We start from the raw sequence: 13,838 nt of genomic DNA, 5'->3' as shown, positions 1-13,838 counted from the left end.
GGCCTGTAAAGACAGCACCTCTTTGGGCCTTCTTCTCTATCCTGACTAAACATGGGTCCCTGGATTATTATTCACTTTAAATATATATATATACTGTTATTTTAAGGCCCCAAATTCCCACCAGTCATAAACCATAATAAGGATATAAATGGATCTTTCATTTATATCTGTAAGGACCTTCAGTCGCAAACTCAACATTCACAGCAGTCAAGCAGGAACACACTGAGGGAAATGGATCAGTCTAAAAACTGAAGACAGTGACAAGGTCTACGGTTTACAATAAAATGCTGTTATCCAGCTTCCATTGACTGTACTACAAGAAAATGTGGACCTGTTGTTCATAGACCTTTCAATTTTGTATAGGAAACCAGAACTATCAGTTATGCTCTGTTTTTATATAAAATATTTGTTTTTGAATAACAAATCCACATTAAAAAAAAAAAAAAAGTCACCTAAAAATGAATAACCGAGAACCAAATAAAATCCTGTAGTCTAGACTTTCAATCTCTGGTCCTCATAATTTGTCTTATTTATTTGTTTATCTTATTTATTATCAGGGATTGAACCCAGGGGTGCTTAACCACTGTGCCACATCCCCAACCTATTTTTGTTTTATTTTGAGACAGGGTCTCATAAAGCGGCTTAGGGCCTCGCTAAGTTGCTGAAATTGGCTTTGAACTTGTGAACCTCCTGCCTCTGCCTCCCTAGCTGCTGGGATTACAGGCATGCACCACTATAACTGGTCATGATATGTTACTTTTAAAACCTATGACTACTTCCTGAAGATATATATATCATCTTCCATTATTTGTACTCCATATTCAAGCAACCAATTTAATTCCTTTAATTTCCTTTGTTTTTGTTTCACAAATCCAATCTGGTACATAAATAATATTTTAAGGAATTATCATTCATTTATTCCCTGAAGTAAGTAAAGAACGTAAGAGAGTGTTGATAAGAAGACATTTAATTCCCAAATTGAGAGGTTTCCACTGTCCACAGGAAAAGGAAAAGGCCAACTTAGGGGTCATGAGAGGTAACAAAACCAGGTACAATGCCTCACAGTTTTGCCACCATGAGTAATGAGATCCAAAGGTTACAAAACTGAAGGTCTAGTCAGAGAAAGACCTGCTGCTTCTACAAAGCACAGGCAAGAAGGCCATTATACAAGAGTGGTTTCAGGACACAAGAGGAAGCTGAGCTTGCTTAGAATAGTACAGGGCTGGGAGATAAACAGTTGTGTTTTATTTGAGTTCTCCTGCCCTAAGCTAACCCACGGCCTCCCTTTGGAGGAGACCCTCAGACTCTCGCTGTATAGACCATCTAGGAATATGAAGGCATCACTGAGTCAATCAATGACTCTATTCTCATGACATTGAGAATGTTATGGTCAGGGCAATTAAAAAAATGGCAACTTCCCTCCTTCATATCTCCAAGTCTACATAATTAACTAGACCAAATGAAACTAAAGGAAGGGCTCAGCTCCCTTACTAGGCCACCTCAAGAAGAGAGGTAAAGGACATACAGAGATGTAAACTACATTTGGTGATCATGAAACTACAATGACCTCCACACTCCTGTTGTCATACAACCTGAGTGGCCTCTGTTATCACATGTAAAACCTACCTGATGCTTATTTATTGTCATATGCTTGTGCTTGTTTAGTTTTTATCTTTGAGCAAGTCATGGCATGGTCCTCATGATTTATACTGTTTGACAACCAGTTCAGAGTTGAGCACAGAAACTTAGCTGTCACTACTGAGGGATTCTGGGTGTCCTATTCCTGGAACTTAATGCCATTGAGGGCCATGTGCAGCTTTCCTCTATAAATCACTATGCATCCATCTTGCCATAAATCTATAGATTACATCTTCTCAGTCAATAAATTTTTTTAGTCTTTCATTTGTGTTGCCCTTGTCCTGACTCTAACTAGGATCAAATCACAGCACAAGCTCAGCATAAAACAAAAACCTTGGAATCTCTTTTTAGTACTTAACTTTAATCATGCATTGGCATTCATGCCTGCAATAGACATCAGGTTTCCCCAGGTGTTTTGTTCTAAAAGATATACAGCAACCAAGTCCACAGTGGCTGGTCCAGTCAAGCACTCACTTCATTTACTGAATTCCATTTTAATCAGGTAGTATCATTCAATAAATATTAACTATCATGTGTGATTTAGGAAGAATAGAAAATACATCTAGTCTTCACAGAGCATATACTCAAGGGAAAAGGGGACACACATTTATTATCTACCCTCTACCAAAACTGAGATAGCCACATTTTTAATACTACCCTACCTTAATAAATTCTCAAAACTATTTTAAAATTACTATTCCCATTATAAATATGGGAAAACTAAGACTTAGACTGCAAAGGTACCTTACTGATTACATGGATGGGTATGAAACACAGCAGAGGTCTTTCCTGACATAAAAAAGGATCAAACTTGGCTCCTGTATATGTTGTGTTTTATTTAGCTCCACTCCACAGAGTGAACCCACCAAATGGGACCATGGATTCTTCTGTTAACCTAAAGCTTAGCAGAATGAATAGTGGAATTGAGACACTGGGTAGGAAAGAGTTAAAATAATTACTCCCTAACTAGAAATTCAGCTTACTTCTGGTAAAACTAATGTTTATAGGATTTTATATTTTTCTATGGCCCAAAGACTTGTGGTTTAGTATATCACTCTACTGCAGATAACTTGGACAGTGAATAATGGGTAGGGAAGAAGAACAAGTGGCAGAAGAGGGGTCAATGTTTTTTAATTGGAGCCTTGGAACAATGAAAGAAAGCTCGAGAGGGTGCATCTAGGTCTGAGGACTATATTTCTGCTTTGTTTTTAGACCAGAAGTATCCTGGTAAGCTTCCACAGAGCTATATGTGGGTAACACTGTGTCTCTACACTGACTCCAGTGGGACAGGCTTGAAGAAATATCCAGCAGACGAAACAGATGACAGAAGCTTATTTCATCTTAAACATTCCATTTGCTCTTAGTCTCTGTCAGCTTTGGACAAGAATAACTGAGTCAAATATTCAATCTTGGATTCCAAATCTTTAGGTATCAACCACCATTCCTTCAGGGGTAGAATTTTATAGTATCATTATTGGTTTTCCAGTCTGTTGTGAACACAGAAAAGCAGCAGCAGCACTGATAGGTAAAGTCACTATGAGAATTTTCAATGCTCAGAGTGAGAGTGCACAGCCTGCAGCCAGTCCCAAATCACAGAGACGCAGAAGACAATGAAAAAACTGTCACTTGGCTCATATTATTTGTGATAAAGCAAAGTGATTTTATATGCCTCTCATTAAAGGTAGAGTCTATCTACCAGCAAGGATGGAAAGTGGGAATTCCCCCTTTATGATTATATATGATCTGAGACATGTCAGTGCATCATCATCTAAAATAATTTGTTTCAGACAATAAGACTTCCTTCAACAATAGTCATAGCTTCTTTGTTTCAAAATGCCTTTTCCTATGGAACTGTTAGGCTCTTAGGTGCTGTGATTAAGGAGGATAATTTATTAGAGGAGAAAGAAATCTCTGAAGCCCTACTACACAAGCACTTAACTATTGTGATACCACATAGAGAAACCTCTACCAAATTTCCTATCTCCCTCCCTCCCTTCCTCCCTCCTTTCCTTCCTTCTTCCCTCCTTCCTTTCTTTCTCCCTCCCTTTCTCTCTCTCTCTCTCTCTCTCTCTCTCTCTCTCTCTCTTTCACAGTTCTGGGGATAAAACCTAGGTCCTAGGTAGCAAGCATGCTACCACTGAACCACACTTTTAGCTCTCAAATTCCTTTTTAGAAGATTGTCATTTTAGAATATGAAAGGGGCAAGAGTGTTGTGAATCAAGTATTTTTAAAATTCCATCACATCCATGTATAATTTATCCCTCAACTTTTTAAGGTTAAACCTCTTTGAGATTTCTCTAATTATGACATTCTAGGAATGTCTCAAAGATAAAGCAATAAAAATATAAAATCTGATCCAATTTTAATTCCTCTGAAAGGTATCCTGGAATCATTTGACAAGTGCCAACCTGCTGAGCACTGCTCCCTGTGTCTGCCCATCACTGATGTGATGGAAGACCAGGAAGCCAGTGAACAGGGGCTGATTTTCTAATGTCCTCCAAATAGCTGACAGCCACGAACCTCAGATGATACCTGATTGAAAGGTGTCTGACAGTCACACAAAGATAGTTGTTATAATAACTAATCTTTTCTCTTAGTAGGAAAGATTTCCTACTTTCCCATTCCTTTCTACTATTTTCTTTTCTTTTTTTTTTCTGTGAACAAAAGGAACATATCAAAAGAATAATGTGATGATTAGGAAAAAATTGTGAGAGAAAAAAAGGAATAATCTCAAGGCTCTCCAACTTTCTCCATTTATTTTCTTGCTGGTAGTTTTTTTTTTCCCCCCAATTCATATCCTCCACCTTTGTAGATACAAATATAAATACAGAATATATATATAAATATATAAATGCAAATATATAAATATAAACATATATGCATATATGTTTACTTTAAAAGTGGAATAAGGAATGTATGTTTGAGATTTCCACCAGTGGGCTCACTGTGTTTCTTTAGAGGAGGGATTAAAATGTGAAGCTGAACAGTCTGTTGACATTACAGAGTTTTGCAATGTCTAATGCAGACTCTGTGGAATTCAAAACTACATTTAGTTTGTGCCCCTCAGTGATTCTGATGCAACCCAGGCAAGATCACAGGACAGAAAGGGAGAATGAGGAGATCTCAAGCTTATGCTAACAAGTCAGGTAAAAATAACAAGATCACTTTCTGGCATCATAACATGCTTGGACACCTTGTAGGCACACAATCATTTCCCTGGAGGGAAAACTCCATTCTTTATTTTTCCCAAGAGGGATTACAGGCAGGTGGTCCTGCCAGGTTTTAGAAAGACTTTAAAAAACAACATTCTCTCTGCTTTAGGGAAGCATTTTAAAATAACGAACTCTTAGACATGAATAGCAATCATCAAGGTTCCTACTCTCCCCTGTATGTGATTACTTAGTGCTGAAGGCAAGTCATTTCGCCTCACTGTGGGCCCTATGAAACAGGAAAGGATCCTCATCAATTTCAACATTCTCCTAACAATTCCTAAAGCCTGAGAGCCACTAACACCTTTAGGTGAAAGCTTCCATTGCCTCAACCCTTACCTTGGGCCCCAAAGTCTGAGCCTCTGAAAAAAAACTGTAGTTTGGAGAAAAAATGCACACCCTGGTTACCTGATGCTCTCAAGCTGTCACTGGCAGCCCTCCCTTCCTCCCACAACTGTCCCATTGCTTCTACACTATAGCTGCATAGACCCAACCCAGTTCTACTCCTCATCTCCTGTAGCAGCGCAAGGATTTGCTCTCAAGGGCAGTGGTTCACTTTGACTAGTGTCGTACAAAAGGCCAGCTGACTTTTCTTCTCAGAGCTAGACTTGTGTGTGAGTCCAAACTTCTTTAGGCTTATGGATGAAATAAACTAAGCATGACGACTATTTGATAGGACAGCGGACTGAGTTAAAGGGAACCCAAGTCCTTATGCTTGCTTGGCCATTATTAAATCACCACAGCATTGCAGACAAATTGCTTCACTTCTCTCTACACTTGAGTTTTGGTATTTTATGATGCACTACATCACCTCTGAGCCTAAATGCTAATATAATATGGGTGTTTTATTAGTTCCCTAGGACTGCCATTCAAAGTACTGCAAATTGGGTGGTTTAAAATGGCAGATATGGCCAGATACAGTGGCGTACACCAGTCATCCCTGCAGCTCAGGAGGCTGAGGCAGGAGGATCACAAGTGTAAAGCCAGCCTCAGCAAAAGCGAGGTACTAAGCAACTCAGTGAGACCCTGTCTCTAAATAAAATACAAATATAGGGCTGGAGATGTGGCTCAGTGGTCAAGTGCCCCTGAGTTCAATCTCCAGTACCCTCCCAAAATAAAATAAAATAAAATGGCAGATATGTATTGTCTCAGAATTCTGTAGGCTGGAAACCTGAAATCAAGTCTCAGTGGGGCTGTGCTCCTTCCAGAGTCTCTAGAGGAGGATCACTCCCATGCCTCTCTCTTAGCCTCTGGTGATTATCATCTATTGGGAACCTATGGCTTATAAGGTATCATTCCCAATGTCTAATGCCATCTTCATATGAAGTTCTCTTTTCATCCTCACCCAGCACTCTCCTCTCTCAAAACGTTTGTGACTGAATATCTCTTTTCATAAGAATGCCAGTCATTCTAGTATGATCTCATCTTAACTTGATTATATCTGCAGTGACCAAACATTGTCACAAGCACACATAATGGGGATTAGGATGGGAACACATCCTTCAGGGGACACAATTCAACCTGCAACAGGTGGTGTATTACGAATGATGGATAAAAGTACATTTTCAGAAGTTGACTTAAACAGCAGGGCAGTAAGGGTCAGTGAGGAAAAAGGCTGATGTAAAGACATCTTGGAATAAAATAGAAGATGGGTCAGAAAGTTGTGAGCTTCACAAACTGATTTGCAGGGACTAGTTCGAGTTATGTGGAAAAGAAACTTAAACTGAAAAAAAAGAAACTTGGAAAAAAACTTAAAAGAATAGTTTTACATAGAAGTTTGGTGAAAATTTGGTCTAAAGTGACTGAAGAAGCAAAACAAAATTAGGAAAAGGAGAAAATGAGGAAAATTTCAGTAGTGGAACTATAGAGCAGAACAAAGGGGATAATGCATTTAATTAACATCTATTTAATATTCATCATAATATTAAGTCTGGCCCCCAGAATTGCTTCTACTTATTTGTAGTGTCCTTGAGCAAGCCACCTCTCCCCAACTCCATTCTCAATCTCTGAGGCTGCATGCCGCTGTACCTTTCCAGACTCTGTGACTTGGACATGGTCACTGAAGCCCATACTCTTGCCAGAGTCAAGAGCTCAGAAATGGGCACATGACCCAAAGCAACCAGAGACAGTTACTTCCAGGATTCTTCCTTAACTATTGGGAAGATATTTCCTACTACTTATTTATTATCTAAAATGAAAATCATGCTGATCTTTACTGTATGAAGAGAGCCTGTCTTAAACTGCATACATAGAGAAGTAGAACAAAGAGATGGAGAAGAGAATCATGAAGGCAAAGAAAGAAAAAGAGGAAGAGACTGAGACCCCCTGACCTTGTTTACACTTTTGGATGCAGCCCTGCTGCTCCTTCTATGTTTAGCTAATTTTGACCTAAGTCAGTATGAATTGGATTTCTATCCTTCCTGGCCACAGGTACCCCAAGTAATGTAAAGTCCACTTGGCCCAGTGCAAGTTCTACAGCTCTGAAAACAAGGGAAGTAAGACTCCATTTGGCAAAGTACAGATAGCCATGTCCAAAGTGGTGGGGATCCTCAATCCAGCCTCACATGATTTCTAGATGGTGACCGTAAATAGGTATGGCACAGGTTGGACACAGAAGCACTGGTTCAAATAACGTGAAAGTCTCCTGAGAAGTCCCATAATAAACTTCAAGAGACTTACAAGGTCAGATTATATATGTGTAGACCAAAAGGCCAAAGACATTAATGCCAATGTGGTCTTATCTGACATAATTAAAGTGGCTTGGGAGACATTCCAGCTGCATGTCTATGACAGGAGTAGCAGGAGCTTCCCCTCCCCAGGTTCCATTGAGACCCATACTTCCATAGTTTGATAAAAAAATGAAAGTTTCTTCTTGCCTAAGATTCACACGCATGTTCATCCTCTGCCTTAGGAAAAATGTCAGAATGAAGTGAGCAGTTTGGAGACATGGGCTGTGAACCCTGGTCATACATGTGTATGTCTGGGATCACTCCAGGGATGACTGAAATGGGGTTTTCAAATGAATGTGACATGAAGCTGTGCAGGAGCAGGGAACTTGAGGACTGCAGAACCAAGCCCTGTGCTCCTTCCTTGGATGTAAAGTACTCAGGATTACAGTTCTACAAACCACCTAACTTCTGGAATGTCCTGTATCATATTGCTCTTACTAAAAGGAATATTTCTTCTTAGCACCAGCATTTCAGGGAATACAATATCAATAGAAAATAAAACATCAATGAAAGAGAAGATGTTTGTGAAAATGGAGAAGGAAGATGGACTTGTGAAATTTAATGAAAACTAAAGAAAACTAGACTGCAAAGATCCACAAAATCAAGCTGGCACAAAAGGTTTGAAGATTTTACTTTAAGCATCAGGACAATATTAAAAAGCATACAACATACAAAATGCCCCTTTTAAGAATCTAAAATATAACATCAAATGTTAAATGTGGAATTTTAAAAAGGAATAAATTACTAATCAAAACAGTTGACTTCTAATGTGATTATAGGAATCTCATCTAATTTCTTCAGTGTAACCATTTTATATATATATATGTGTGTGTGTGTGTGTGTGTGTGTGTGTGTGTGTGTATATATAAAAACACTGTGATATCCAATTGAATGGCAGTCACTTCATATGCTCTGAGCCTAACTGGAAAGTCGATCAAGGTTGGATTCTAGGCTTCATTGGAAAGTCCCCAGTTACCTTCCTGAATGCTGTCAGGCTTGAGCTAGTTATCTAAATTTTAGAAACAAATATTGTCTTAAGCAGGCTTAATCAGCTACTTAGCTAGCAGAATAAATGTGTGTACACTGGAAGTAAATGAAGCACACACAAGCAAGGCACTCACCTTTTCTCCCCTGAGGATCACGGCAGTTTTCATGGATGCACAGGCCCCAGGCTGACCAGGAAGATACTATGCAGTCTGTAGAGCAAGGGACACTGCAGAGCTGAGAGGCCGAAGGGGCAGGTCCCAAACACAATGCATTTTCCACCGGTCTAGAGACTAAAGGACAAAAAAATAATGGGCCACGTCACATATTCTGGACATCCTTAATACTATTCCTATCTTTACCTGTATCTTTTGCTACTTTGCTCACATTAGTTTCATGGTGATAAAAAGTATATAAAAACAAAATATCAACACTCTCCAATACACACTGCTTAGAATTTTGGGTGAGGAAAGGAAAAGAAGACAGTGACAGAGGGCATGCACTTGAGATTCCTGCATTGCAGAGTATTTCCTGGAAATGCAAGAGAGCACTGGAAATACCATAGATACAAATTATTCAGAGTTATGATTTAAAACAAAATTAAATGGTTTTGTGAAGTTTTAAGATGAGTCTATCTGGACTATATAAATGGCTGGGTCGCTGTGAAAAAAATCAAAATCGAACCCCCGAGGTGGAGTGTTTAGCATAACCAATCTACTGCTGTGACTCCCCGGAGGGGTGGAGTTGGCAAAGACACAGAAGAAAAATGGTTCTTAGAATAAGAAGAAAAATCGGGCTTTGTGACTGCAGACCTGGCCGCTGGAAATCATTTTCATTAGTGAGGCTGCTCAGAGGTACAAGGCTCCTCCTAGGGAAGGACAAACTAGGAACTTCCAGTTCTTCCTAGTGTGCGCCTGCACCCATACTGGGACCAGAGTTTGGTCCCTTAAGGATGCAGTGGCCATCTGTCCCACAGTGTTTTTCACCAAGGATCCTCTATTCTGGATACCCTGAGAATGCACACATGAAGGAAAAGATACCATTGCCATTTTTGTGCACATTATAACAGAGTCAGGGCCCTTGAAAATGATAGACCAAAGAACAACCAAATGCAGAACAAACTACTTTTGTATAGAGTAATTCCCATGCTAAGAAGATTTGGGATGATCCAGAATTTGTGAGCAAATGATTTAAGTCCAGAAGGTTTTATCTCATCAAGTGGCTTGTACTATTGCCTAAATATTTTCTATATGTCATTTCCACCCAGAAGAGCAGATTATAAATACCTCAAAGGATCAGGTGGTAAATCATACCACCTACTCTGCTTCCTTGCCCTTTCCATGTATGTAAGAGTCAAATCTGGTAAAGGTGGCAATCAATCACAGCTCTGGCCAGCACAGCTTTGAACAAACACCAAACTAACAGCAAAATAAAAACATTGTGATGAAAAAGTTATCACCTGGGGCGGGGGGAAGTGTTTCTAATGAACAATGAGGCAGCTTGAGTTGCTTATGAAGGTGAAAGAAACAAAGCGGTTGTGGGGGAAAAAAATGTTTTGTTTGCAATTAATTATTTTTTAAAGTTTACCAAAAGGATTTGACCTGACTTAATATGAAAGCAAGGGCAAAGCAAGATTACCAATATAAATGTTAGATTTGCTTGCCATGCGGAGTGGACAGGGAAAGAGAGAGAGAAGAGACATTAGGGGAAAGCAAAAGGCAGCCTCCTAGGAGGTGGAGGAGAGGAGATGATGAAACAAAAACTGTTCTGGAAATGACTACAGGTTGCAGAGGCTGCAGTAATTAGAACTGGTAGTGCACAAATGAAGCTGAAAGACCATGCATGAAGAACCTGAGAGACGGTTAAAGAGTTTATGATTATAATCCCCCAGAGTGAGGAAGATAAGTTATGCAAGATAGTTATTCATTGAGTAAGCCACTCATTTCAAACCACTAAGCATCCATCTTGGGTGCTATTTGCTTTCAAGGACCTCTTAATCTAAAACAGTAAGTCAGGTAGTACATTAACAGAGATGTTATGGTTTGGATCTTAAATGCCCACCCAAAGTTCATGTATTGAAGGCTTGGTCCTTGGTTCATGGCACTATTGGGAGAGGGTGAAACTTTAGAATGGAAGATGTACTTGGAGGATGTTAGGTCATTGCGGGCATGCTCTTAAAGGCAATATTGAGACCTTAGCCCATTCCTCTCTTTGCTTCCTGGCTGCCATCGGATTAGTGGCTTTGCTGTCAGTATATACTCCCACCAGGATGTACTGCCTCACTATAGGCCCAAGGTCAAAGGGCCATGCAACCAAGACTGAACCCTCTGAAACTGTACCAAAATAAATCTTTCCTACCTTTAAGTTGATTATGTTAGGTACTTGGTCATGGTGATGAAAAACCAATTTAAAAACAAAACCTTGATACTGATGGAAAAGGAAGTTGGGTTCATCAGATAAAAAATCTAGTTGTTTAATAAACATTTACTAGCCCCACCAGGCTCTGGTTATAACCATCATAAAATGTTAAATAATTTAAGTCTGAATAACTTCTCTTTGAGATACATAGTTATTATCTTTAGTTTTAAAGTGAAGAAACTGAAGCACTGAAATGTTAGCTCACTTTTCTCACTTTTCCACATTCCCAGCTAGTGAATGGTGGGGTTGGGATTTGGATCAAGCAGATGAGCTCCAGAGTCTGTGCTCTTATTGGGGGATGGAGAGGTACTGGGGATTGAACTCAGGGGTACTTGGCCACTGAGTCACATCCCCAGCCCTACTTTGTATCTTATTTAGAGACAGGGTCTCACTGAGTTGCTCAGTGCCTCGCTTTTGCTGAGGCTGGCTTTGACCTTGCTATCCTCCTGCCTCAGCCTCCTGAGTTGCTGGGATTACAGGTGTGTGCCACAGCACTCAGCAAGTCTGTGCTCTTAACGATGTGACTTATTATTATGTGACTTCCTCATTGGTTATTTAACCTTCATTGCTTAAGAGCCTACCATGTGCATAACACTTCCTTAGGAGGCCCCAAACTAACCTAGTTCTTGCTGATCCTTTGTTGCTTATAGTTTTTAAGAAAAGCTATAGAATATGCCAGGATGCAATCTCCTGAAATAAAAGGAGAGCTGGCCAGGACAACCCACACTCCATTCCAGTAACCCCAGAACAAGATGTTCTTCAAAACATTAGCCTAGAATGTCACATATCTCCCAATGTATCAAAGTCAGCATGGGTTACTTTCTAGCATCCTTCATCAGTCACTCAAGGAGGACATACACAATTGAGAATACATTCATGTGGGTGGATTCTGGCACCTTGACAGGCTGGATTAAATAACTGTTATTCCTAGCTTTCTACCTATGGGTAATAAATTTTCTTCATATGAGCCAGTTCTGTTTCTCGGAACTCACACAAGTTGGTAACCAGTGCACAGTAATCTGCTTTATACCTGTGTTAATAGTGAGTTAGTTGCTGAATCTACAATACTGAGTAAAACAAAGTCCCTGTCTGTGTGGAGCCTATGTGCGAGTTTTCACCAATCACACGGGAGTCCAGGAGACCCTAGAGGATGAGATAGCTCTACTGCTGCCCCTTTCTCTTGCCATGGCTTTCTTCTTTCAACACGAGACAAACTTTAAGTGTCTGTAATCAAGGCTCAGAGGACCACCCAAACCTCTGAGCTCCAAGACCCAGGAGTCCATTGTCTCCCCTACCTCTGCACTTAAGGATGGGCCCTACAGTTGAAACTATTCAGTGCACCAGAGAAAGTAACTACCAAGTACACAGTAGACTCATATTCAATCTCATTTGAAGCCCACAGAATGTCTGAGCAGGAAAGACTTCTAAGCAGCAGTACATTTGGGAAAGGACTGGGAAACATTTGCTGAAGCTTCATTTGTTGAGGACACTGTGTCTACAATGATACCATGCTTATTCTGCTTGTATTTTTTTTGGAGGACAATTGAGGAATATTAGGGACTATGTAGTTAAGTTTCTCTCCATGTTGATGAACACTTAGCTGTCAATTAGTAGCATGCTGGACATTGTAGCTAATGATATTCCTAAGATTTGAAAGTAGAGAGGGACACTATATGCTGAAAAAGAACAGGGAGGGGTATCCCTGGGGACTACTGAATGACATATTTGAGGCACAGGGTTAAAAGGGAAGCCATTTGTCAGAGCAGTCCTGTCTCTTCAGCACCTGCTGCATTGATGGACTGTGAATCTTAATCCATATCAATAAATTTTCTAGTCTCTGGTGACATGTCTAAGATGCTTCATCTAGGCACTGAATCAATGTGCTGGGGTCAAACTATCTTTATTACAGACCCTTGTCCCATCCCTGCTCCAAGCTACATTTGCTTTAGAAATAAATCATGAGTAAGTCACAAAGCACTTACCAGTGTCACATTTCCCTTTACCTAGGGGGTCATCTTTGAGAAAAGAGTGAACATGAGGTATTTCCACACCTGTTGACTATTAGTGCTGGGAGGGAACATTAGAGTAATTCAGTTTAATTACTCAATTTTACTGAAAAACTAAGTCCCAAAAACTTTGGGTAGCTTCCCTATGTTCCCTGAGCAAGTCTACAGCAAAGCAAGACCTGAGCCATGTCCCTAGTAGCCAACTCACCTTCACCTATACTTGGTTTTTCTTCCATAACATGAAGGCTTCAGACAGGACAGGTGAGGTCATCTGTACCATGGATAATTTGCTTATGAATCACAGTGACCACAACCAGAGGTATCCAGGGAGATGACATGTCCAAGGTATCCATGAATCCTTTAGATCTAATTTAATCTGTCGAACAAAATCTAAATCCTTCCCCTTCTACGTTGCTGGTGTAAAACTCTTGCTCTTTCCCAGACCTGCCCCACCAAAGAGACAGTGAGACCAAAATTTTCTTTGCTTCCTATGACTGTTACACCTTTTACTCATGGCTATTGATGTTTTGTTAAAACTATCTCAGTGGGTGGGTAGGGTCTGGGTATCCCCCGGTTACCAGGAGCTGGGTGTTCTACATGTTCTACATGAAGACTCTTTATTGAGCCTTCATTTCCCCTTGGCAAAATACCAGTTACAATGTTTGTTTTAGGAATTGTTGTTTTTCTATTCAGCTGCATTCTGTTCTCTGAAACTACTACTCAAAACAACTTTATTTCTATTAATTCTGTCTTCTCTGATGCAATGAATCCCTGCTCAGTCAGCACACCTACTGAGTACAGGTCTGTAACATACGCCTTTCTCCAGTTGCCTTTCTGACCCTGTCATCTTGAAG

The 13,838-nt window shown here is 40.0% G+C and overlaps 1 protein-coding gene across 1 annotated transcript in view; it reads right to left on the bottom strand.

Annotated features, from left to right (window-relative positions):
• The window catches only part of Thsd7b (thrombospondin type 1 domain containing 7B), a 715,164-nt gene that overhangs the window by 457,171 nt on the left and 244,155 nt on the right, over positions 1–13,838 (bottom strand). The window contains 1 exon segment of the mRNA XM_047545870.1: positions 8,698–8,853. Coding sequence (XP_047401826.1) covers positions 8,698–8,853 — 156 coding nt within the window.

Source organism: Sciurus carolinensis, chromosome 3 (assembly GCF_902686445.1).
Source record: "Sciurus carolinensis chromosome 3, mSciCar1.2, whole genome shotgun sequence".
Classification (NCBI taxonomy): domain Eukaryota; kingdom Metazoa; phylum Chordata; class Mammalia; order Rodentia; family Sciuridae; genus Sciurus; species Sciurus carolinensis.
Note: the sequence above shows the minus strand (reverse complement) of the source record. Positions and strands in the feature narration are given on the sequence as shown.